This window comes from Oxyura jamaicensis, chromosome 14 (genome assembly GCF_011077185.1).
Source record: "Oxyura jamaicensis isolate SHBP4307 breed ruddy duck chromosome 14, BPBGC_Ojam_1.0, whole genome shotgun sequence".
Classification (NCBI taxonomy): Eukaryota; Metazoa; Chordata; class Aves; order Anseriformes; family Anatidae; genus Oxyura; species Oxyura jamaicensis.
Window position 1 is genome coordinate 4,257,837 of NC_048906.1, and position 26,051 is coordinate 4,283,887.

At 38.8% G+C, this 26,051-nt stretch overlaps 1 protein-coding gene across 2 annotated transcripts in view; it reads right to left on the reverse strand.

The window, feature by feature from the left end:
• The window catches only part of SDK1 (sidekick cell adhesion molecule 1), a 393,889-nt gene that overhangs the window by 123,740 nt on the left and 244,098 nt on the right, over nt 1-26,051 (reverse strand). For both annotated transcript variants that reach the window (XM_035340049.1, XM_035340050.1), the window contains exons 9-15: nt 22,443-22,526; nt 16,397-16,591; nt 15,089-15,205; nt 14,666-14,833; nt 12,464-12,566; nt 11,174-11,350; nt 2,172-2,308 (exon numbers count right to left, since the gene is read on the reverse strand). In XM_035340049.1, coding sequence (XP_035195940.1) covers nt 2,172-2,308; nt 11,174-11,350; nt 12,464-12,566; nt 14,666-14,833; nt 15,089-15,205; nt 16,397-16,591; nt 22,443-22,526 — 981 coding nt within the window. The remainder of the gene's footprint in view (nt 1-2,171; nt 2,309-11,173; nt 11,351-12,463; nt 12,567-14,665; nt 14,834-15,088; nt 15,206-16,396; nt 16,592-22,442; nt 22,527-26,051) is intronic.

Consider the following 26,051-nt stretch of genomic DNA (forward strand, 5'->3'; position numbering starts at 1 on the left):
ATGCTACTGAGATCAAAATGACCCTCAAAAACAAACACTTCAAGAAAATAAAAGCAAAACAAGACAGTGATGGTATGTAGACAAAGTCAGCTTTGCAAACCAAAGTCACTGCTGACATTGTTCCACTATTCTGTTGACATCTCTAAAGCTGAGCAATAACATGAAATTAGAGAGCACAGTAAAAGTGGAATATTCAGGGGCTTAAATTCCTCCCTGTCCTACTTCTATGAGTAACCATTTAGAGACCAGGCATTAAAGCAAAGTAAATATAGAGATGAAAAATCAAAGGAGAGCAAGATCTAGAATATTTCTGGGAGTTCAGATGCTCAATGCACAAGAAGACTTGTCTGTGTTTGGTTTTTGCAGCTGCAAGCTTGCTGAAGTAAACATACCTATGATTTGTGATAATGAGACTCTCTCAGTGGTTGATTGCAATGCCATCAGCCAAAATTATTGGATCTATCATGGAGCAAGCGAGAGTTCACAGGATCCCGTGGAGTTCTGAGAGACTGTCTGCATAATTTCTGGAGAACTATTGTTGATTTTCGCTGAGCCTTCTACAGATTTCAGCAAGTAAATTATAGCATTTTTGAAATGATGGCATATCTACCCCATTCCCTTACTAGAACTGCAAAACATTCTTGCAATGAAGACACTGAAAGACCTTCCAAACCTCACCAGGACACCAAGTGAGTTGCCTCTTCTCTTATGGCCCCAAGTGCATATGCACAGTCAGCTCTTTGCTGCCTCCACATAAACACAGCTCTAGTATCTTTGCGTCATGTCCTCAGACTGGGATTTTATTAACTCATATCTGTCAAAGCCACTGGGAGCCATGAAACATGAGGGTAACAACCTTGGGTGAAAGAACATGTAAGGAAAAGCAAACATGCAGTACTGGCCTGTAAGCAATAGGAAGAGAAAGAGAGAGAAGAGCGATGAGAAAACAGATGGTGATAAAAAGGTGCAGTGGCGTGGGAACCAGGAGCCCAGAACACTGTGAATTTTCTGAGTCATTGATTATAAATAAATAAATAAATCAGGAGTCTTTGCTCTAAGAAAACTGTTTTAAGGACAGTGGTCCTAGGCATGACTTGAGATTTCCGTTAGAACACTGCACTTTGCTCAAGAGATGTCAAGATCATCAGTTCTGGGACCTCTATATCTGAAAAGTTAGGTACTCCGGCCTGCAAAGCACAAGTGTTTATGTGATTGGAAGCTCAAGCTTCATCTCAAACTCCCTGTGTGGCAAAACAAAATGCTACTCTCTAGATAATAATAAATCAGCACTGTTTCACATTCAGTTATGCAGTGGCTAATTTCCACATGTCAGAAGAAGTGATGCTCTTAATTTTTTCATCAATTGCTAGGCTTGGATTTCCAGTTCCTAGGGTGACAGAGATTAGAAAGTATTGCCAAGGTGACTGATTTCCATATAACCTCATCTTTCAATCAATTCAGAAAGAAGCATTTAGCAGTGTCCCTGAATAACCTTGCAAACTGACAGCCACAAAGGACCAGACATGCAGCATGACAAAATTGTGAGAAGTGGGCATTCACAAAGACCAGGTATGCAATCCATGAAGCTAGATATTTGTATATTTTGCAGCTTTGTGTGCTCAGCCATCTACTTAAAAGAAGGGTATGAAATAAAAGCCTAGAGAAAGTGGAGAAAACATATGAAACCATATACAGATATGACAGTTGCTCCTATTGACATCCAAGTTTATTCCTCTGACAGACCATCAGTTCCTTGTATTATCATACTGCCTGCACTTTTCAAGTGAAATTGGGGCTCTGAATGCATCAGGATATCTATGAACCCAGAGCAAAAGACAACAATGGAAAGAAATAAATATGACTCCTGCTATTTTACAGATGTCAAATAGAAGCACTGAAGGATGAGCTGACATGCCTGAAGTCAGGCTGGCTGGAGGTGGAACTAAGGCTTTCCTGTATAGCAAATTCACCGTATCAGAACTTTTTTTTTCTTTTTCAAATATTTCAGGATGTTAATAGCTGGGTGTAAAACCCAGGACTTCCCCGCAAACTCTCTCTCATTTAGAAAATTACAATAATATTTTGTTGGTAGCTCTGGTAAAAGCTAAGTCTGCAAGAAGGCTGAATAATTAAAAAGTATATGAGGTTGAAAAATATTTGACTTTACTCACTGTTCTCGGAGAGCTCGACCATGTAGTAGAGAACAGGGCTGTTTCCATCAAAAGGACGCACCCAGGAAAGCATCACACTGCGGCTATATGAGGAATTCAGAGTGGCTAGAAGATTCTGAGGGGAATGAGGCAGCTCGCTGTTAAGAAGAAAGAAAAAAAATGCACAGAAAAATTAATCTACATTTCATTCAGGACAGTCTTATAGGCAGCTAAAGGCACATGGCATCAGACTTGTATGATGATAGATATAAAACTACCAGCAGCTATTGTGCAATTAAATAAATGAAAGACATCTCTGAATTATTCACAATTTTGTCCTATTTGGGGAAAAAAAATAACTTGTGCTGAAAGTCCCAAGGCTGATGCTTAGAACAGCTAATGGAAATGTTGCTAAATGTGGGAAAAGCCAATTTTCATACTGTTTTTTGATTGAGACAAGTTGGTCAATAAATTTCTCTCTCGCGCTTTTTCTCCCCTTCTTACAATGATGTCCTAGCAATGTGACAGCAGTAATATGTATAAACAGTAAAACACATGGGGGATGCGATTTAACATGGAATTTTTCATACTCAAGGAAGCAGAAGAAATTGACACTATCCATATAGAGCTACTAATCAAAATTACCATATGTATTCTTAGGCTACAGAACAGCTTGATTTACTCATGGATTCAGGCTTATCCTGTCATGGGTAGAATCTTTCCTTCCTATAATAAGGATTTTTTTGGAAGCACCCAACCAGAAAATACAGAGAAAATGCCTGCAGAAACCCCATGTAAATACAAAATGAAACATTTAAAAAAATAAAAATAAAACAGCAGCTCAATTAAAACGTGTAATTTCTCTACATAAAGGCAATTTATGGAAAAACATTTCATTTGGACTCATTGGCTGAAAGTCAGAGGCTGCATGGTGCAGGGAGAAAACTGAATTTTGCTACATCCCTTAAAGGCTGATCTATATTGAGTGATAAGAGCCCTTCAGTCATTATAATTAAGCCTGATTTTTGCTCCTTCTATCCTGGTTCCTAAGGAGGACAAGGATCTCGTACAGGGAAGGAAGAGCAAGGAGGGTCAGATTTTGCCCATTCAGTCTAGTGCTTCTCCCCAGGAAAGCTGAGCAGTAACCCTCCCTCAGCATGAACTACTGCTAATCTGCTCTGGCCAGAGCAGAAAGCCACAAGGGGACTTCATATCTTTAATTTAAAAAATAGCAATTTCACATCGTAATGTATCATGCTACTGAAGGCTTACAGTTATTTAAAAGCCGCAACTCCTTAGCCACTCACAGAAGTAAATACAGACTCTGGCTTTAAGCCAGAACAATAAATATGCTCTGGATTCAGGTTTCTACTGGAAGATTGAGGAAAGTACAAGAGTCAACCCATAGTTTTATTATTCTTCTGTTAAAACTGTGAATGTTTTTGTTTATCATGGCCACATGCTGTGGAGTTGGTGAGAAGGAAGCAGGGAAGGAGGAAAGAGGGGAAGGGAGGAAAGAAAATAGAGAATGCTTCAAGAGCCAAAGAACTGCCAGAAAAATACACAGATAAGGAGACAACACAAGTGGAAGGTTCTCACCTACCCACCTCTCTCCAGGCTAGAAGTGTTAATGCTTGCTAAGGCTAAACTTGGGACCCAAGTCTCATCTTATCTCATTTGATTTTAAATGCCCAACAAATTAGAAGCATGGTCACCCCAGGCTCTTTCTGTGGAATGACACCTCATTTGACCTCTGGAATGACAGAAATTCAGGCATTAGCTTTATTAAATCACCTGGTCATGACACCTCGATCTTTTCATCAATTACAAGGCTGGGTATGTTCTCACAGTCTGGGCCTGCAGCACCCAGGCTCCAGAACTGGATGCAGAAACAGCAAAGACATGGTCACTGGGGCTAGAGGAAACATCAGGCGCAGGGAGGAACATGAACAGGCCCAACAGATGCAGATTTTGAACAAAGTGCTGCAAAATTTTGGATAAGCCAGTTTAGGGAAGAGGGAGACCTAGAAACAAAGTAGGAGGGCAGATGGACTGCAAAATAATAATAAGCTTGTCGTTTGAAAGCATGGAGCAAGGGTTTAAGAAATGGCCATTCACACAGGGACTACAGGCATGTGCTACTTCATTTTGAATGAAACACTAAATTATAATAAACATTAAACCTTCGCTACAATTTATCTTCATGTCCCTGAGCAAGCTGGTTGGAAAAATGTTTTTGTGATTAAGCTGGCAAAGAAAATTACTGAAGGAGAGTGAGACGTCTTGTTGTGACACGGCTCAGAGAAGTCGCAGTCCCCACTTCATTTATCACCAGGCCCTGTGGGACGAGCTGTGGCTCTGGCCTCCTCCAGAAAACAACTCTCACAGGGGGAGCAGCACAGAAGGGATGGCTGAGGGGGTGCTCCCTGCAAACTCATCCCCTAGTAACTCCTTCACTGGGAGCAGAACAAACACTCCTGGAATACATTAAGGATATTTTCAGGGTGTGTGTTCACTGGCTAATCTTGTTTCCCCATGCATTTCGAAGGCTTGAACTAGCAGCTCATTTGACTAACAGCTCATTACACGACTGAAAGAAGAAACTACATGAAAGAAAGAATCTATGGATCAGCCTTTTTCTTAGGGCACAAATATCTAAATGCTTCTGGAGGAGAGTAGACTTTCCCTTCTTCACATTTTTTAAAGCACAAACTGAGCTTAAGTGTGTTTTTTTGCTCATGATTTTAATTTAGTTGATTATTCTGTTGGATTGACACAAAATGGTAATCAGTCGGCAGCATGATGGAAGCAGGCACTCTGTTCAGAGACTGAATAATGTGAGTTGCAGCAGCCATACAACACACCTATCTCCACTAATATCATATTCTTTACCCATGTGTCCACACCGAACAGCAACAGATGGTACTTACAGATTTAAATCCCTCAAGGCAGACATAACAAGTGCCTACAAAACACACCTGGACAAAAATAAATAATTAAAACTACAATGACATTTCAGCACAGAACTGAACTTCTCTCTTTGTACTACACAAAAGCAGAGATTAATAAATAGTAATTCCTACTTTAGCAAGCACTTGCACTTTGTCCCCTTCTCATTTTCTACACATACTGTGTGGAAGGGATGATAAACGAGACCTGTGACACCACCATGAATATTCACGTTCCCAAAACAGATCACCACTTCTTTTTTTTTTTTTTTTTTTTTTTTTTTTTTTTTTTTTTCCTTTCAGAGAATTACTTTTCCTTGCTGCTATCATCCAAAAAGTCATTGCAGGGAATGGTAATTTCAAGCCTCCTTCAGGATGAAAAGAACCTCAGACAACAACTGCTCAACTTCTGATACACCAAGAAGGTTTAGGACAGTAACACGCAGGGCACATAGCAACCCTTGATCAGACACTGGAAGATTATAATCCATCATTATTATCCTTTTTTATTACTATTATTTTTATTATTATTCATTGAAGCCCCACATAGAAAATATATGAAGGTTTTTCAATATCTTAAGGCCTTACTCCTCTAATGCTGAAGAGTTGCACGGAGTCAAGCTTTTCATAACTTACTTTGTATGATACCAAAAACTGTATACAGACACTTTTGAAATCTGTAATTGATAGATAAGCCCAAGGTTAATGGCATAGCCACCAAGGTGACCTAAGGAGACTCTGACAAAGCAACTGAAAAAGCATATTTTCAAGAAAAGAACATGAAGCCATTGTGACAATCTAGGAGAGAATTATTAGCTAGTTACAGATGATACATGTTCAAGACAGAAACCCTAATGTTTGAGTCAGCTCATCACTGCCAGAGGGTTGCTGAAAAATTTACTCAGCAAACACATCCAGTGTTTTATAAAATTAGCTAAAAGCAGAACTATTTGCTACGGGAAATAAACCAGACATGGTTTGGAGAGATTTCTGAGAAAAATGGTCCAACAGCAGGTAATTAGAGAGATTGTGACTGAAGAGGGGATTACTAAAAAGGCAAGGGAGATTAAATAAGTTTTCTTGTCAGTTTATAAAAAGCCCTGCTCCTACTTCATAAATGATTTCCTAAATCAGGTCCACCATACAAGTTTTACTTGGGAGCAGGTGGTTCATCTGCTACACCTGATAATTTGCTAAGAAGTTGAGGAAAGAAGTCTAACAAAGCCGTCAGCCTTGATTGCTTTGCTCATAAAAGTTTATAACATTTTAAATAAACACATCATCTGTTGTTCAGGACTTTCCAGTTTCTCTTGCAAAAGAATCCTCTCTGATTTTTAAACACAGGAAGCATTGTGACAAGGCACAGATTAGTTCTGAAGTTTTTTCTCTTTTGCAGGCCGATATCAAGGTGGATTTTTGAAATTAAGCACTTTTCAAATCCCAGAGCACACAGGTTTATTTCCTGCTTCATTCTGGCAGTTACCACAAGCTCAAGTCAACATATGGCTTGGGAAAGGTTTCTGAATTTTATGCTTTCTTTTTGCTAAGAATGACTACATTTCTGATACATGCTCAATAATGAACAGACAAAATTGTATTTCCAATTGTATTTCTGGGTGGTATTTCTTTTTGAGTATCAAGTGTATTTAGACTCGGCAGTGAGCTTTATTTCTTGGATAACATCTCAATAGAGAGCTTGGAAAAATAAATAGAAGATTTATTTTTAGTGATGAAGGAATAATATATTTTCAAGTTTGATACCCTTCTTGTTTTCACTCCTTACAAAAGGAAAAGAGATAGGCTGCTGGAATTGAGGGACATGTGACCATATAAAAATAAGTTTGTAATAAGCCATCATTTTCATTTGTTACTCTGCATTGGTCTTAGTGATCTTGTTTTTAGTAATCAAGCCATTTTATGGGATGTATTTGGAAGAAGGAGCAACTACAAATATCTCAAGCAAAAAAGGGTATCAAAATTCATTTTGTGCATTCTTGGCTTCACACTGGGTTTCCTTGTAAGTGGTTAGCTCACCTCTCCTGCTTTTGAAGAAGACAGAACTATAATAGTTCTTTGGTGAAAGAGAACTGAAAGAAGATGAACTTGCTGCCAGGAATAAATTGCCTGTTTTTGTATTACATTGTCCTCCCCATATTTTTGCATAGAGAAAGAGCCTAAAAGATTTTACTCTATGTTGTGACATAACAGAGGCTTGTACAGGGCTTTGATTTTCCTACAATGTAGCATTACCATACTTTTCAGTCACATTCATACAACAAAGAGATCCCTTAGTATGGACTGCAGACAGGCAGATATTGAGCAGCAGGCACAGATAGTGGTTAATTCTGCATATTTTATATACACTGAGAACCCTCAGGATACTTTGAGCTGGAATCATCAGTGTTTTCTGTCAGGAGAGTGATGCACTGTGAAAACTCAAGCTTATGCAGCTTCAGGAACAGGCATTTTTTTCTCTGTATTTAGTTCTGTATAGTATTTACAGGAATATAAAAGCAAGTTAAATGAAGTTAGAAAGTTTCATTATATACAATTATTTTCAGGATCAACTCTTATAAGTTGGAGGAATGCAAGAGAAGCACTAGCTTATCACCAAAAGACTTGCAATTGTTTCTTTATTTGCAGTTGAGAAGCTCTGCCAGAAAAACAAGTAAATAAGTAAAAAATTAAAACCTATCTCTTACAGGATAGAAACATCACTTGTGAATGTTTTACCTCGTGCAAATCAAATCAAGTGATGTACATGAAGAATAAACACGTTTAGAAGGAAGACAAATGAATAGAGTATCTTGACTAGCAATTAGTTTCTGTGCCCAAGTACCATCAGTGCAAAATTGATGAGCAAGGTAACCTTTGGCTGCACTTTAGCAAGTTCTTCATTAGTTTTCTGGCTTTTCTTTTCAAATACTTTATTTCTTCATAGACACGCTGAGAAAAAATGATCCATCCTTCTTGCACTACCAGTGTAAGCCACAGTAGAACTCTACTGCGCTATCACCATACATTCTTCTAGCAAGAAATGGTACATTTTTCCCAAGCCTGTCTTCAAACAAGGGAAAAAAAGGAGGAAAAAGTTTTCTTTCCTTTTTTTCACAGATTAGAAACCAAACCACTCACAGATTGAATAACTGAAGGTCACCCTGAAGGTCAATGGTTTTGAATCGAATCAGTTTGAATAGAAATCAGTAACAAACTTATTTGTGCCTTTGAAAATTTCATGTCACATGCCTAGAGGTAGAGAAGGGATATGCAGGATCCTGGGGGGAAAAAAATGGTGAGACAATCAGAGCCATCAGATAAGGCTAGGTAGGCTATGATATTATTCATTGCTAGACTGCTCCAGTCTGTAATTGGTTGAGAGGCCTCCTTTGAACATTTGTCTGACATTAGTGCTACTCAAGGCACTGAAGTGTAAGTGCTCATCGATGGGAACGTACATGCCCTGTTTGTTAATGTTCTGCACAAGAGAATTATCTGGGAGAACTGGGAATGTTATAGATCTGTCATTCGTATACTAGCTAGAATTTAATTTAAGCTTTTCTTCAGACATTTCCTTTCCACATATTTTCTTCCTCATTTTGCTTCTGTTGTATCATGTATCTCTATTTCTCATAGATTTGTGCTGCTGAGCCAAATGATAATGACAAACGCTGCAAAGGAATGCAATGTTTTTTGGCTTTATTGCACTACCTGCAGTGCCACTTTGAAATAAAACGTCACATTTCAAGGTATGATTGAGTGACTCATCAGTTACTGAAGTCCTCTAAAGGAGTGGGTCTGATATATTTCTTTAATTCCCTCAGGAAAGGTAGGTTGTAGGCGATCAGCAACAGAACATCGGAGGAAGCAGAGATGCAGGTCGCAGTTCATGGAGTCATGGAGAAGCAGCCAACAGAACTGCAACAAGTTGGGGTGCAAGGAAAAGCAGTCTCAGCAGCATCCACAAGATGTGTCTCACCTAGTTAACTTCTAGCATGAGTTTTAAGAAGTATAAAACTTACTGGTCAACAGGAACCTGCAAATAAATATATCTGCTGGGTTATACTGGGCCACATCTGATATTTAGGACGTCTTCTGATATTTAGGATTAAGACTGCTTAAGTGTTTAGCACGTATTTGTAGCTTTACTTCAAAAGCCAGGTTTTAACATTCTTTTCAGTCTTTACTCTATAATTTTCTGCCCTCCACTCAAAAACAGCCTCAGAGAAAAGAAAGTATGATTATATAGTAGCAGTATATTTTGAATTGTCTTCTGCTCTTGGACTCAAACCAGCAGTAAAATGTACTCCGGGAGGAGAGCTGAGGAGTGCTTAATTAGAGAAAGAATGTATGACCGCTCTCTGAAAATGGGCATCTGATCTAGCCTTGGCACTGTCAGAATAATGCTGTATCAAACGGCGCTCTGCATAGCAAATCTCTGAGGTGAACTCATTATACTGCCAACAGCAGAAGTTGCCATCTTCTCAGAGAGATCAGGCATGACCAGCAGAAACAGATGCAATTTTAGTTAAATTAAAGCATGGGGCACTACTCAAATGAAAAAAATAAGACTACATAAAACATTACTTTCTTATTCGTTTGATCTCTTCCACACATGTACCAAAACTGCAGTTGTTGCTTTTAGTGATAAAAATAAAATGGGAGCTTATTTTGCTCCAGTGGAATGACGGAAATAGAAAATACAGAACCTGCAATGCCATCTTTATAATCCTTTTTCAGAAGGGAAATGTACTTTAGACATTTTTTTTCTAAATTGAATTTTTAAAGATCCTTAGGAATAAAGAGAGGCATACATAAAAAAAAAATAAAAAATCCCTGGAAACCTACGTATAAAGAGAATGAAAGAATAAGCAATGCCTGCTCAGGGATCAGCTATTTTCAAATACGTTTAACAGAGGAAAAATACTAAAGGAGGGAAACAATTTACTATAACCTTGACATCTCCTGGACTTCATGGGAAAGTCCTTCAGCATGGGGTGACAGAAGGATTCAGGTTGGAAGGGGCCTCAGGAGGTCTCTGGCCCAAACTCCTGCTCAAAGCAGTGTCAACGATAAGCTCAGACCAGTTTATCCAGTCTTGTCTTGAAAAACTCCAACCTCTGTGTAAATTCCAACATCTGAATGTCCTAACCGAAAACACTTTTCCTTATATCCAGCCTGAATATCTCTTGCTTCAGTTCATGGTTTTTGCTTCCCATCCTCCCACCACACATGTTGCAAAGGGCCTGGCTCCCCAAACCGGACACAGTATTCTAGATGCAGTCTAATGACTTTCAACAAGTAAAAGGGGGTAATGCCATCTGTCAATCTATTTATCTTAATACAGGTCAGGATGCTCTTCACCTGTTTTGTTGCCAGGGCACCCAGCTGGCTCACGTTCAGCTGCCATCTACCAGGATCCCCAGGCTCTTTTGAGCAGAACTGCTACCAGCCAGTCAGGGCCCAAACTGCATTACTGCAAAAGGCTATTCCTCCCCAACCGTGGAATTTGCATTTGTCCTTTTTGAATTTCATAAGGTTCCTGTTGGCCCATTCCTCATCCCATCTAGGCCCCTATGAACAGTGGCCCTACCCTGAAGCATACAACTGCTCCCCACCCATTTTGTGCCGTTTACTAACTTGATGAGCTTACATTCCACCACCACCTGCAGATCACTTATAAAAGATGTTGAACATGACATGTCCCATTTTAGTCCCCTTCATCTATTAGTGGCCTTCATGCAGACTACAACCCTTGGATTATTAATCCCTAGGCTTGGTCATCCAACCAGATGGACATGTACTCATGGTGATGCAGAGGGATGCAATTACTTGGAAGTAACTTCCAAGGCTTCAGTTGAAAGTCCAACTAGCATAGCAGCATGCAAAAGGGAGGACATTTCAAGGCAATTTAATTAGGAATGAACCAGACTTAACTTCCCATTAAAATAAATTTAAAAAATAATAAAATAAAATAAAACCTAAAACCTACCCAGATCTCCTAGAATGAACTTCCAGAAAAATGTCCAAGAGCATCCCAAAAGAAGCATAGCATTATCTTACAGATGGAATACTCACATCACTTCTAGTCTAGCCATTCTGGAGTCGTTTCCTCCAAAAGAAATGACTTCACAAGTATAGTCCCCGATGTCGCCTGACCACGTCTGGCTGATGAGAAGGGTTCCATCTTTCTCTACTGTGATCCTGGAACTGCTGGATGGATTTATTACGACACTGTCCTTCTTCCAAATGTACCTGAGTATTACAATGTTTTTGCCAGTAATTACTCAAAAGAACTTCAAAACAGATTTATCTGAATTATGCAAGAAGGTACCAGCTTCTGTAAACATACATTAAAAATGTCAGGCCTCTGTGGACACTTTCAGGAACAATGCCTGTTACAAATTTTAGTTTTAGATCAGTGATCAGAATGAATAATGTAATTACATTCAAGATACTATTTTATAATACTTTGTATTTTAAATGGAAAAGATGTACTCATAAACATCCAAGTTTTCAAGTCCACCTTCACCAACAGTTTAAGCTGCAGGTAACAGCTGAGGTATTGGCCCAGCTCTGCTAAGACTGTAATAACCTTAACACTGCCAGAATCAGTAACATCTTAAACTATTATGGCAAGGTTCACTAGAGTTCATCTGTTAAAACAAACACATACCAACACGTCACAGATCTGTGTATAGTCCATGGTCTTACAGTTAAGTGTCTCTACAGAACATTTTTACATCTGTGTTACTCTTTCTGAAGTTCTTTCTGCAGTTGGTCCTTCTGGCACCCTCCAAGCTGTCCCTTGCATTTTCTTTAATTTGTGCTGCTTTCATACTACATACATTTTCATGGTAAATTTATTTTAAAATGGTGAGCTTCCTCTAAATGCTCTAGTACAAATGTTAATAGTTCAGGCAAATTCTGTTTTCCTCTATGCAGTAAAAGCAGAATACAGCCCGTAGTTATTGAGTTGTTTCCAAGAACATAGGCATCTCACATTGCTTTCACGCACCCCAACGTAAACACTTCTGAAATCCTATTCCTTCTCTTTGGCTTTTACTCTCATTAAGTATCAGCTTCTGACAAGTTGCTTTTATTGATAGTGTATTAACCTTGACAGTAAAATCATGGAAGGCTATATTGAAGTCATGAAGTGGAACATAGCTCATTGTAAATAATACACAAGGCTGAAAAGGAAGATGGGATTTATATGAATAATGATACAGTGTACAACCTTACAATGCAGTAATAAGGGGTCTGGTGTTGAAATCTGAGGTCCTGGAACTTTTCACCTAATGCTATTCTTATAGCTTATAAAATTAGCTCAGATAAACCACACAAACAAGAACTGACACCACCAACCTGATTGAAATTCTAGGATCATGAGTTGCGTCACATCGCAGAGTGGCTGTAGTTCCTTTGATCACAGTGCTATCCTCAGGGGGGCGAACAATGAAAGTCCGATCTGAAAGGAACACAAGCCATAGTTCAGGTGAAATTACAGCATTTTGACTTGGATATTCACTCAGGGAGCAGGCAACTGAACATTTGTCATTCAAAGCAAGCAGGCCATTCCTCTTCAAGTCTTTGCTGTGAAGCCTCCCCTGCCTCTAATGTCATTGTGTCAAGAAGAGGTTGTACGCTGTGGGGTGCAGAGAGGCAAAGCAGCAGAAGGCATGAGTCTGAGCCAGCAGTGCTCTGAGCAGGAAGAGTGCTAAAGCTGTACTAACTCTCACTTGTCTTTGTGGTAAGTGTCTAAGGCAACTCCCTAAAGTCACAAGGCAGCAAGTATGTTTATAATGCGTTACGAATGAATCAAAACAACACAGATTTAGTCGGGAAACAAGTCACGCTATTTGGAGTGGAGAAAACAAAAACAAAGAAAATCTCTGCAAAGAAAAAGACACTAGAAAAATATCCAGAAAGAGGAAAACTTGAATGGCACTCTATAAAGAGATTAAAGGAGGAGGAGTTTCTGATAGTCTGAATTTTTTACATAAGAAAGATATGTTGTTTACTCAAACGTTTCAAAACATCTTTATTCAAGCACCTCCTGGAGACCCAGGACACAATAATTGCTGTAACTACAGCAACCTGATCAGGTCTGAAAGATCTCTGTTATGCTTAGCACACAGTAGTAGCAGCAGATAGCATCATCTGAACCAAGTAGTCAACTAAGATGAATACAGAAGATATGTGGATAACGTTAATCAGCCCCAAATCCCTACAGAGATGACCAGCATCCACTGAGATCTCATAGATGAAATCATCAGCAAAACCAAAAGCTATACCTCATAGCATGGAATTTTTGGCATTATTCCCGATGTGCCTATCTATGCCTTCCAGCTTTACAAGGGTGCTGTTGCTACATAACTGCTGGGTTGAAGTCACTTTTTTCCCCCTTCAATGCAGTACATTGAACAGGAGCTATCTTTAATGCATATTAGAACCATTCCCTTGAGAATTAATAGGAAGGATCTCTTACTTGATCCATGCACCTGGATGTCAATCAGTTTATAACATCCAGATAAATCTACTGACTTTATATTGTCATTGAGGTATAAATATGATAGTCATATGACACAAGAACATTACGTTTACTGCCAGCACTGTTTTCATGTATTGCCAAGTTCAAAAGGCAAAATGTTGCTGATGTAATTTGTACTTTTTTGGCATTAACAGATGTCAAATACATACTGCACATCAGCAGCATAATCAGCCTCAGAGTTACAGTTCAAGTATAGAAGAGAGAGGGCCACAATACTTTTGTATTTATCATCTTCATTGTTTTTAATTACTCTTAGCCCCAGCTCAGGGATTATTATTTCCTATCATTACTAGCAGAAAAACACATTGCACTTTAACTCTTCAGCTGCTGGTTTCGATCAGTCACACGGAACTTGTATTTCACCTCGCACTTAGGAGTGACACAGGTAAACCTAATGAATCTGATTTCCTATACTAGAGAGATAATAGAGATCAAGGGCAAATGATGAAAGACAAAATTTCATGGGCTGCCATGCCATTTTATGGCTGTGCTATGCCAATCTGTAGCATGAGACAGTAGCAGAAGTCTGCTGTACTTTGCTTTGGCTTCCAACAATGCCCAGAATCACAAAGAAACACAGTTATAAGGAAAAGCACATCTATTGAACCTGTGCCCATAGCCTTAGTAACACCATAAGCTGTTCTATACTGCCCGCAGACTCCTGGAGGCAGAAAGCATCTGCAAATAGCCTATTCTGCAAGGTAAAAGGGCTAACTAGCAGTGCAGGCCAATGCAAGATTCACCAGTGCAAAACCTGAGTAAAACCGTAACCATGATTTAGATGCTCTTTTTAAACACACTTCCTTTCACAAACTGTATCAGATCATATGCATGATTTTACAAACAAAAAGTATACTTGTGGTAGGTTTCCTACAATAAATACATTATTACTATTAAATTGTACAAGTATCTCTATTATCTAAAAGCATAATAACTTGTGAAAATTTCCTGGGCATACACCAAAAACTGGTTAGTACTTGATTAAAGCTAAACTTTAAACAAAGCATTGTCCTTACTCCACACTGTCAGCGTCACAAAGGCATTCAGAGATCCCTCAGAGTTGACTGCAAAGCAAGTATAATTGCCAGCATCGTGAAGGAAAACTGGTGTTATCTGGAGCCCTCCAGATTCAAGAAGAATGAACCGAGGAATCTGAACTGAGCCACTGGCTAAGATCTGGTTTCCTGAAACACAGAAGGGAAAAACAGCATGATTACTGTCACGTAGACTGCTTGGATTAAGTACTGCAAATTCTAGCTCTTCCAAAACACTGTGATAACCCATTCAGGTCACTGGCTCACAGCAGGACCACTACAAACCCTCTGCTCACAAAACTAAAGAAATAAAGATATCTTAAATGGATCTAAAAACCTTAGGAATAGGAATGGACAAGGAAACAAGGATTACAGCTGTTCCATGACAATACAGTATCTGGCTACCTTTCTTCCAGGAGATGGCAGGTTTTGGAGCCCCTGAAACTTCACAGGTCAGCACTGCAGTCATCCCCTCAGTAACAGTGGTATCCTCTGGAGGCTGTATAAATGCTGGTTTAATGTCTAGAATCAAAAATTTAAAAAACTCAATGGATCAGCTATCAGAGAGATCCCTTACCTATTATCATGGACTGCTTTAAATCCACTTTTATAGAGCTGATCATGGAGAAGGACATGACAATAATACATGAAAACCTCTCAGCAGTGACTGTAACCTTTCATTATTCACCTCCTAGGAATTATCTAATTCAGTTTATTACCTACCTGGAAAATAAAAATCTATCAGCGTGTACACGTGTACAAGTAAGATGGCTTACAGATAAAGGCAGATAAAGCTCAAAATGAGTGTTTGGGGGAAAGTTGGGAAATCTAGATAAACAAAACTATTTTCTTTCATCTTCATAACAGAGTTCTTTAAGATGAAAAGCAACTTGAGAAAGGCATTAACTTTGAAGCTTAAATGTCAGCCAAAAGAATTTAGAACCTGAGTCTCATCCAAGACATTTTCCAAGTTTCTTTCTCTCTTATTTTCCCCCAGTTGCATTTTACTACATTTTTTTTTGCTGCAGTTTCCTAGATATATATTGAACTGGGGCTGATGTAGTTTCTGAAGGCTGTAGAAATTCTGGTCAGTATGTGTAAACTGCTCTTGGGCTAAAAATCAGCTTCCTGAAGAGGCGTTAAAATATTATGGATATGCCTGTTAATAATTGCTTTTAAAAGAGACTACTAGGATTTGTAATTCCTCCATAGTGTGTACGTCATTAACAAATTACTTAGACTTTTGGCCCAAAAACAAAAAAGACATTTAACTTGAATTTCTTTGTTTTCCCTGCTAAATGTAGTCGTAGACAAAAGGCAGAGAAAATGATACCACGCACAATCATGGAGCAGTAGCTCCAATTCAGAACAGAATCACATGATAGGAGAACTGAATAATTTAATATAAAGGAGAGCATAAAATATTTTACAATTAACCTTTCTTTTTCTTGTCTTAGTTTTCCTTCTGCAACGTGAAATAAGAGAGCTCACCTCAAGCTCCTAATGTCAAAGAAAGATTTTCTACAGGCTTCAGCAAATTGTGTTCAGACCATACAGGGAATCTGGGGGTATCTTACAGCTAGGACAGCTACACTTGATAAAAAATGAAGGTTCTGGGAGCCGAACTACACAAGCACAGAGAAATCTGACAGATGTAGGCTCAACAGAAATGACAACACAGCTCATCAATCTCTATCACAGCTCCTTACTCACTAGTCACATCCAGGTAAGTGTACGTCTGTATCTCCCCGCCTTTATTACTAGCAAAACACTGGAAGATTCCAGCATCCTGAGGATGCAGAGCCTGGATCCGCAGGCCGCCACTCAGCAGGACTTTGTAGCGGGGGTTTTGCAGCTTGCTGAGAGGAATGGAGTCCTTATACCAGATGAGGGAGGGAATGGGAACTCCTATTAAAAAAAAAATAGAAAAAATTGCTATTAGTCTTTGCACAACATGCTTTAGAGAGTGGAAACACAACACTCTTATGGTCATATCCCTGGTATCCCTTCCTTCCACACTACTTATTTATATTTCTACAAGCTGCTTTTGATAAATGGGAGGCTGTGTCTTACATTATCAATGGTAATAATACACTGCAGAACATGTGGGAATAAAACCAGCAAACAGTGAAAGGGGGAACGTTGAGAAAACATGTTATCAAATTACTTCCTTCACCCAATCATATTTCATGCTCCTACAAAATAAGATTTATAGCAATTTCACATTGAAAGCCAGAATCAGGCTACTTAAACAGCAGCAGTGTGGCAATGCAGCAAGTCTGTAAGACTGTTCCATCCCAAATAAGATTTTTCTGTGCTACTGTAGCTGTCAAAATAAAAAGGAAATGGCAAATTACACACAAGCAATGAAGTGCTCACATGACTGTACTCAAGTTCTAATTCGGCAGCTTAGTTTGAGTTAATGTGCAAGCAGCATGTTGCCACAATGAGATAACTTTAAATTATTATTTTTATTCACTTTCAAGCTTCACCTGTTATTTGAAAAATACAGACATTAGGATTAAAAAAAAAAAAAAGCCCTAAACATAACTTACAGTCCAATTTCCTCTTTTTTTTTTTTTTTTTTTTTCCTTCATGTGCATAAACACTGACACACTTATTTCAGTTTTGCTGCAGCCATTTCCCAGTCAGCAGCAATGAAGCAGCTGTAAATTCAATATTTACAAACAGTGTAGGATTCTTTCCTTCAGGAGATGTCAGGGGCCTAGAACAGCTGTACACAAATGTTCCTACCACAGTCCTCCTATCAGAAACTGTTTTGCCTTTAAATCCCAGAAATCCCCAACTGATCAAAAGCTAAGAGCCCTCGAGAGAGAACTGAAGTGAAGCAGATATTTTATTATGTGATTGGATAATCACAGGATCAGAAGGGTATCAAACTGATTTAAGTTACCTCAGCCCAAAACATAATATTATTTTAATAATCAGTACCTTTTTTCTGAACAAGTATCACTTAAAACCTGGGTGCTTCACATCCCCTTGCTGCATATATCACAGTGGAACCACAGAGGTAAATTCACAGGTGGGTGAAGTTTGCCCAAGCAGAAAAATACCGAGTATCACAGAAGCATTAAGGAAGGGATGTCACCGATGAAGTGAGTGTGTACAGACAATGAATTTCTCTGTAATGATGGCAATGACGTAAGATCCTCATAGGGAAAGCACTATGGAGGATCCATACTATCATTTAAATATCCCAAAGTTAAATACTGCTGTATTCTACTTCCATTCATATCTCCTTTCAATATATGTATTCTCTTGCTACAGACAAAAGCTGTATTAACGCTCAGAAAAATGTACAAACAATGTAAGGAATGATTGAAAAACAACATTCAATTGCTGCTGTTATTTTTATAAACATGTATCATTTACTACAATCACATCTGATGCTTTTGTTCTGCTGATAAAATAAAATGTACTCATAATCTAGGAGGTAATCATCTCAGAAGAAATCCACTACGTAGAGTGCATTGTCTGATAAAGAATAGATGCAGTGTAGTAGCTTGCAACAGACATAATTTAAACTTCCCACAACAGCCCATATACAGAATTAGCGTAAACCTCAATGTTCAGAACTCTCGGTGAGAGTGTTATTCATCTCTTGAAAATCCTCCTGGGCAAATACAAATTATCACTGAGTAATGAAGAAACAGATGATGCAAAATGGAATCGTTCTCCTGATGCAGAGAAGCCTGGAAATGATTTCAAGTTTAAATAATAGCAAGTCCATTTTCCCACACATTAGACTTGATGGGCACCTAGGAAATAATGAAATCCTGCATTCGATACACTCAAACCTTTAACACTGGTGTCATTCCATAAATCCCATTCTACTAACAGTATTAGCAAACCTTCTAATCCTACAATCACTCTGAGATACACCTTCCTATCACCACCTCAGCTGACAAACTGAATATTACCATCTCTATTTTTCTACATTTCGGTTACGGATATCTTCCTCTACTCAAAGTTATGAGTCTGAATAATAGGATCTTATCTAGGCATTCTGATGCCTGTCAGCAGCATTCATTTGGGCTTTAGTGATCTTCCCAGAGAGATTTGTCTTCCAAGTTCTACACATTTTCTTTTATCATTTAGCTACCTCTTTAGCTATAGAAATGGTTAAAAGCAGCTTCTTTTCTTCTCCCCTTCTCCTACAGCACAGTCTTTCCTTCCTGCCACCCTCCATGGATGTTTCTTTTCCTCTCTTAAAATTCAGCTGAAAAAAAAATATATGAAAAGAAGAAAACATTTTAAAGGCCTTTTGGACTATTCCCTTCCCAGTACTACCTTATTGTCTGTGAGATCATAGAGTGGCCTAAAAGACAGTAATATTAAGTAAAACAAGCTTAATCCTCAGCACGTGTATAAAGTGCACTTCATTGTTTCGAAGACAGGCTGACAAATCAATCCAGTATTATGGAGGAGAAGGGAAGGCAGGAGACTTGAGTCTCTGGTCCTGGCTTTGCCACTTTCTCTGTAACCTTGGGCAAATGATTTATGCAATCTGAGGCTCAGTTTCCCCATCTGTGAAACAGATGCTTGACTCTTTGCCAAATTTAACTTATTTAAGAACCTGGATAAAAGACTCAATATTCACTGTGCCATTTTTTTTTATAGCTTTCTCTAGCTCCCAGTGGAGTACTGGGGAGTCCCAAAAGCATCTTTCCACCTACTTGTCTAAACAGGTAGAACTGAAGTCCAATTAACTGTGCTCCCCAGACACCACCACCGCTGCCTGCAGCCCAAAACTTTCTATAAGCATATAAAGAAAAAGCATTTAAAGGAAACCCATTGAAAATGCACGCAGCATCAGCAACTGCTGAAAGATATACAGCAGAGCACAGTGACTGTGCAGTCTGATACATTGAAACTCCATTACAGGGAAGTATAAAGCTAGTCTGTGCAAGTTGCAATTTTATTTACAGTTAATCTCTGCTTATACTGTGAAATTAATCTGTCTCTCACACATTCAAAGTGCACAAAGCCTCAGCAAATGGGCTTTGTGCACAGAACTTGATGGGGCTGGGGGAAATCCAATCTGTCTTCCTATTTGCAGTGAAGGTACAGGCCAGCTTTGTGGTTCCCCTCGTGCTTTATTTCAGCTCCTAGCTTGCAGCAGGGAGACAGCAACCTTCATTTACCCTCTTTTTAAAGGCTGGTGATTGCTAGGTCTGCGTAATAATGGATTAGAAGGCCTCTATATTTAATACTGTATATAAGAGCAAGTACCTGCCCCTCACAAGTCTGGGTTACAGACACTCAGCAAAATAATCCACGTGCAGATAGGTTTTCCATGCTCCTGCACCACATTATTCAACAAATCAGACATGCACTAGAAGAGTTCAGCAGAAATAAATTATTTGGTCTAGTCATGGTTCTCATATCTCCAATAAGACCTCATCTCGTGGGAATGATTATGAGTTCCCTATTAATCCCTTTGGAAGCTAAACTGCTCAGAGAAAGAGTTAGGATAGGAGTAAGAGTTTAAAAGTCAACCTCTTCTCTCCCTGACTCCTCTAGGATTTCTTTACTAATACATAAAAAAAATCTGAGACAGCAGATTATTTTTTCAGTAACAGCAGTGAGACAGTTCAGAGATTTGTCAAATAGCAGCGTAGGACTGAAACTTTTTTTTTTTCAAAAATCTGAGAATGTTTTTTAAAAATCATTTTTTCTAATGATACAACACTTAAATTCTGTTACCTAAAAACCTTTGATAAAAAAATGGCTATGTTTGCAATAGCACACGCTAAAACAAAAAGTTGGTGGTACATGGCCAGAATAAAGATCTATCCAGTCACATTTCCTCCCTTTGAAATTGTCTTGTCCTTGCTGCTCAAGCACAAAATGCAAGAACAGCCCAATGACAGAACACTATTTACAACTTCTCAACTCCATTAATCTGTGCTTTAGCCATTTCCTGAGCTACACGTTGCATATACACAGCTGTGTTTAATAGTTCATACAGGATTTTTCTTCCATAAATATGCTTAATATTGTCTTTATAAATAATCTGTATTTCTGATCTTAACAACTGCCTGGACCCACAATATCCACAGTACTATGTTTACTGAAAAAAGTACTACCTTTGTTTTTTTTTGTACATTTCCTACCTGAAAACTTATTTGGGTGCCTCCTCTGCTTCTTGCACTAAGCAATACAGAATCATCTCATCACCTTTCTACATGGCAACAGCCCTTAGGACATGTGTTTCACAAAGCGTTCCAGTCAGTTTAATTTTTCAGTATTCAAGAACCACGGTAGACCTCTAATTATAATAAATTTTACTTTCTGGTACATTTTCTAGTTTTGCTATACCCCTTTCTATAGTAGAACAATTAGAATTGTGAAAAGGTTTTGAGATGGAGGTGTCAAGCATTTATATAGTGGCATTCTCTTATTTGTTCTATTCCTTTCTTCCCACTACCCAGCATTTTGAGCCACTGCTTGGCATGGAGCTGAAGTTTTCAGAAGACATGGCTTTTCTGCAAAGTAATAGGTAATTTCATGTCTGTCAATAATTTCATGTGTCAGTTTACTGTCCAGTCAGTTCATATCATCAGAACCCTCTGACTCTTCAGTGGTTATTTTTAATTTTGATTATCTTGGATAATTTTATATAACCAGCATATATTATCATCTTACCATTCACCCTCTTTTACAGGGCATTTACAAGTACGTTCCACATCACAGACTCCTGGGGAACTCCTGACAGCAGGTCCCAGCTTTGAGAACTGAAGATTTGTTCTCTTTAAAAAGGTATTAATTCACAACAAGACCTTGTCTCTTATAACCTGATAGCTTCGTTTCTACAAGAGCCTTTGGTAAGAGACCTCATCAAAGGCTTTTGAAATTCCAAATCAACCAGAGCATCGTCACACATGCTTGCTGATTGTGCTAACATGTTTGCTAAGCTTCCCTCTAGAAAAGCACTGTTGACTCTTCCCTGCATAAAACAAAACGTACTGAAATCATGATACAAATAAAATCAACATGAAAGAAAGAATATTTTTATTGTCTCTAATCTGAAGAATGAACCCATCCAAACGAGCCATATGTTTTACCTAAGGATCTCAAGGTATTTTTATGTGTACAGCCTGTTAAACTTAGCGTCAGGGAAACTGAGACACCAAGAAGTTAAGCAGCTTGCCAAAGTCACGCAGCAATTCAGTGACAGAGTCAAACCTTCTCTAATCACAACACTATCACATCTCCTGTCTTTCTGGAGTGCTAAAATAGGATGTGCTTCCATTTCTTTGGAAATAAATCTTAAACAGCAGTTTGTCTTGGGTGGAATTCTAAACATCTGAAGGGTTTTATGCAACTAAGACACTCGTCAATTAAAAACTGCCTGTAATAGTGTTCTGCAGGAAGACTACTAACTACACTTAAAAGTCAGAGCTATTGACAGCACCTATAGAAATTCCCTAATTTTTTAGAAAAGAGAGCATTTGAATTGTTGAAAACATTGACTGTTTGCATTTCAAATAATGAGTTCTAAAACCATAGTCTCACCTCAGCTAATTTATTGGCTCAATACACTAATGTTTGCTATGAAGCCATTTATGGCAGATTTTCCAAAGGCAAATGCCCTCCCCCTGCCTTGTACCTGGATCTGGCAGAGTTAGAAATATCACACAGACCTCAAGACATTAAAAGCTGACAAAAGATGCATTCTTCAGAACAGGATATACATCTACCTGTCATCCAAGGTACAATACTTCTGCACACTCACCCATCGCTTGGCACGAGATGTCCACATCTTTCTCCACTTCAGCCAAAATCACGCTCTCAGGTTCAGCAGTAAAATACGGTGGTTCTTCAAAACAGAGAAAACAAAGAGAAGTAAACAAAGAAACAGCAAAATGAAAAATAGGTATTGATTAAAGACATTCATATGAAGTCTCCATAGACATTGTATTTAATGTGCTGTATTATGAACTGTCTAGCTTGTCTAAGTTTGTCTCTACTTGGAGGCTCTTTTTTTTTTGTTTTTGGTAGTAAAAGCATCATAAAAAAGCCAACAAATTTTTGCTTTGCTGAGTGTGAATTCCAAAGAGTTGAGTCAATGTTCAGTAAGATTTAGCATTTTGCACTGCAAATTAATACTCAGAGCAGGGGCTACTTTTCATTTTATAGGTCTGAATCATGGAACATTTTAATTCTTCATTCAGAAAGGCCCTCCCGAGAGGTTTATAAAGGTTTATATTTACAACTTAGCATTTTATAGGATAGTTTGCTTCAGTATCTAAACTGAATTCAACCTCATGAAGGCATGAAGCATGTCAAATAAAGTGCCATAGTATGTCAGAAAGCCAACGTCGAAGGATGAATGCAGTATAATTAAAAAAATTCTTCTCAACTGTTTTATTTCTTGAAAGCAAACAGATTTAATGCTTTAATTGAAGTTATAGTAATAATCATAAAAAGTCACACTTTATCGTTAGGACTAAAGAAAAGATATTAGACGTTTAATTAAACAAAGACAAGATTCCAGAAACTACAGTATGCTGTCATGTTACTTTCTCTTCTATGCAGCATAAAATTGAAGAGCATCATGTCAAAGTCCCACAGGCATTAAGGTTGCAGTAATTATCATGGTAACTAAAAACTGTCATAGTCTGTTCAATGAAATTATCATCCAAATACTGTTTTTAGAAGCATTTTATTTGATTATAACTAGAATTCTATTGTAGCATGCACAAACTCAATGCTAAGTTTTAGAAAACACAGAAAAAATAAAATAAGGAGCTTGTACGAACAAGTTACTTGCATTTTCATTTCAAAGAATTCAAGGATGTTTGAAAAAATGTAGCAAGCCACAAGGTCATCTGAGCTGATCTCTCAAACCTCTTCCCCAACAGTATGTAAAAACTGGATGTGCAGTTTGTATTATTGATAGGATGTTGGTACGTTCATAAATGAAAACAGTCATATTATTTTAGTCCACAAATACCTACTGTATCTCCTGCCACCACCTATAGTATAGCAAGTGTTGCCATCATCATCTCACAGAGAGAAACGCCAGCAGGCACACATCAGTAAGCACCAGGACTGGACTGCAGAGCCTCCCTCCCCCCCACCCCCCAGCAATCCTTCCCGATATCTACAGTAAAATACTTGCTTGAGTGTACAGAACTGGTGCTTTGTTTGGGCACCAATGGATATTACAACTTTGTATTAATTCCAAATAAAGTCAATCAATATTAGTCTTCAAAATCCTGTGCTGAGGAGGAGGTGAGGTCGCAAAATAGCCTGGAATATTCATTTACCCAGCAAAACCAATAAAACAAGCTACATGATTTATTATATTCTAATAATATACATGTGTTAACATTATTGATCCTCGCTGCCTAAATATAAAGCTATTAATAAACATGCATAAGTTGTGATTTATTGCATATGATCTCATGCATTAATCTAAACAACAAATTGAAAAGCTGAACATTTAATTGAAATTCTCTGATGGCACACAGCGCTTGACATGTTTGATCATCAAAGTTGCCAAGTCCTATACAATGCGACTAAGTCCATGTTTAATTCTGCATATGCTCTCCCATCTCACTGCCATCTACCAAGCTTTGTCTGATGTTTCTGCTCTGCTTTGCAGAATTTTAACTTTTCGACTTCCAAGCTTTTAGCTTAGTCTCATTACTTATCTGTGTGTCTGGACTCACAGATCCACATCCACCTGTCCATCTTTGTTAAAACAAAATTTGAATCTTTCCTTCTGTGTCAATTTAATATGATTGAGAGGGGAGACAGAGGGAAAAGGTGGACAAACCAGCATCCAAAGGAGCAAGACAGCACCCAGACACACACGACCCCATCTAGACATTCGCTTCTAAAGCTGGGCTTCTTCTACAAGTGTCTCTTCAGGCAGTGAGGTCCAAGTGTATTTTCCTCCTTTCAGGGAAGTCATGGAGTACACCTCTTGCACTATTCCTTTTTATAGGGCACTCTGACCTTAACAGGTCAATTTTTAAACTTGGCAACCTTCGGCTGCCAGCTCTCAAACTTTCTCCTAGATCAGCAACATATTCACACACCAGTGATAAATTTGAAGATTTATCTTCAGCATGGGCCCGCAGTCCACCTGCAAAGCACTTAATGTGACCTCAAAGACGCCATTAGCGCCAAGACCACTCCTTATGAACTCCTGTTGCACAGTTCCTGCAGCCACGCTTGGCATATTTATACAGAGTGTTTTCCCAGTGCCTCCCCTAAAACCTTATCCTACAGTCTGTGCTCCTTCCTTTAAATCCCATACAGGCTGTTATGTTACCCTCAAAGAAACTTACTGTATTAAGAGATGCTTACGTGAGCTTATCAAGCAACAAATTATCTGACAAGGAACTTGAAGTCACTGACAACTGTCAGTTAGCAAATGGGACTGTGATGTTATAAAAGGAAGATTCACGTCACCTTTTATGAAAGCAGCAGGAAGAAACTGAAGTAGACAAGACAAAAAGAGCAGGAGTAGCAGAAAGATGCAATCTAAAGTCCACAGACAGTTCCCAGAGGACTTTAAGGGTGCAGGTATGCCAACAGATATGACTTCCAGTCTTCGTCAGGACCAGACCCATTTTTTCCCTTACCCTAAAGCCTCCTGAGCTGAATTCTCACAGCCACTCCAGCAGCTGGAAGCTCTGCTAAATGCTGCAGTTGGCATATGAGGGTATAGAGGCCGAGGCAACAACTGCATGCAGAGCGCTCAGGTGTTATTCTTGTGTGATAAGCGCCGATACAGAAACACTTCCAGAAGCAGTTCCACAATATACTGATTGGTAACTACCTGCTTTTGCTGCCTGGAATTAGAGACAAGCCTGGACGCCAAGGCAAGACCAATTTGTAAGGGAATTCTGAGAGATCTAGAATACCTTGAGGACAACAGTGCTGTTGCATCCCAAGTCTAATAGACATGGAAAATTGGTCTTGGTGATTTAAGGCCTGAGAGAATCCCAGCAGTATTGGTGCAGGTATACTCTTAGGGCTTTATGTGACATGAAACAGAGAATGCCATGCAAGCTGGGCTACTTCTCCACAAGCTGTGTCCCTCATGTTAGCAACACAAATGCTCAAAAGGTCCTTTGCAAGCTCCAGTGTGCTCGCTTACTCTGCTGGGTAGTGAGGGTCTATGGCTTCAACAGAACCCAGTCTGTGGATGAAATTAAGGCAAAATAGCTGTAGTAACACATCATGGACCACTGAAATCTAGGCTCCCCACATTTTAGATGTGTCAGATATATGATCTACACATCAGGTGTGTGCCTAAAGGCCTCTAGGCCCAGCATAAATTGCTAGTGAAAAATTCCTGGGATCTGAATTTGGGTACTACACACCA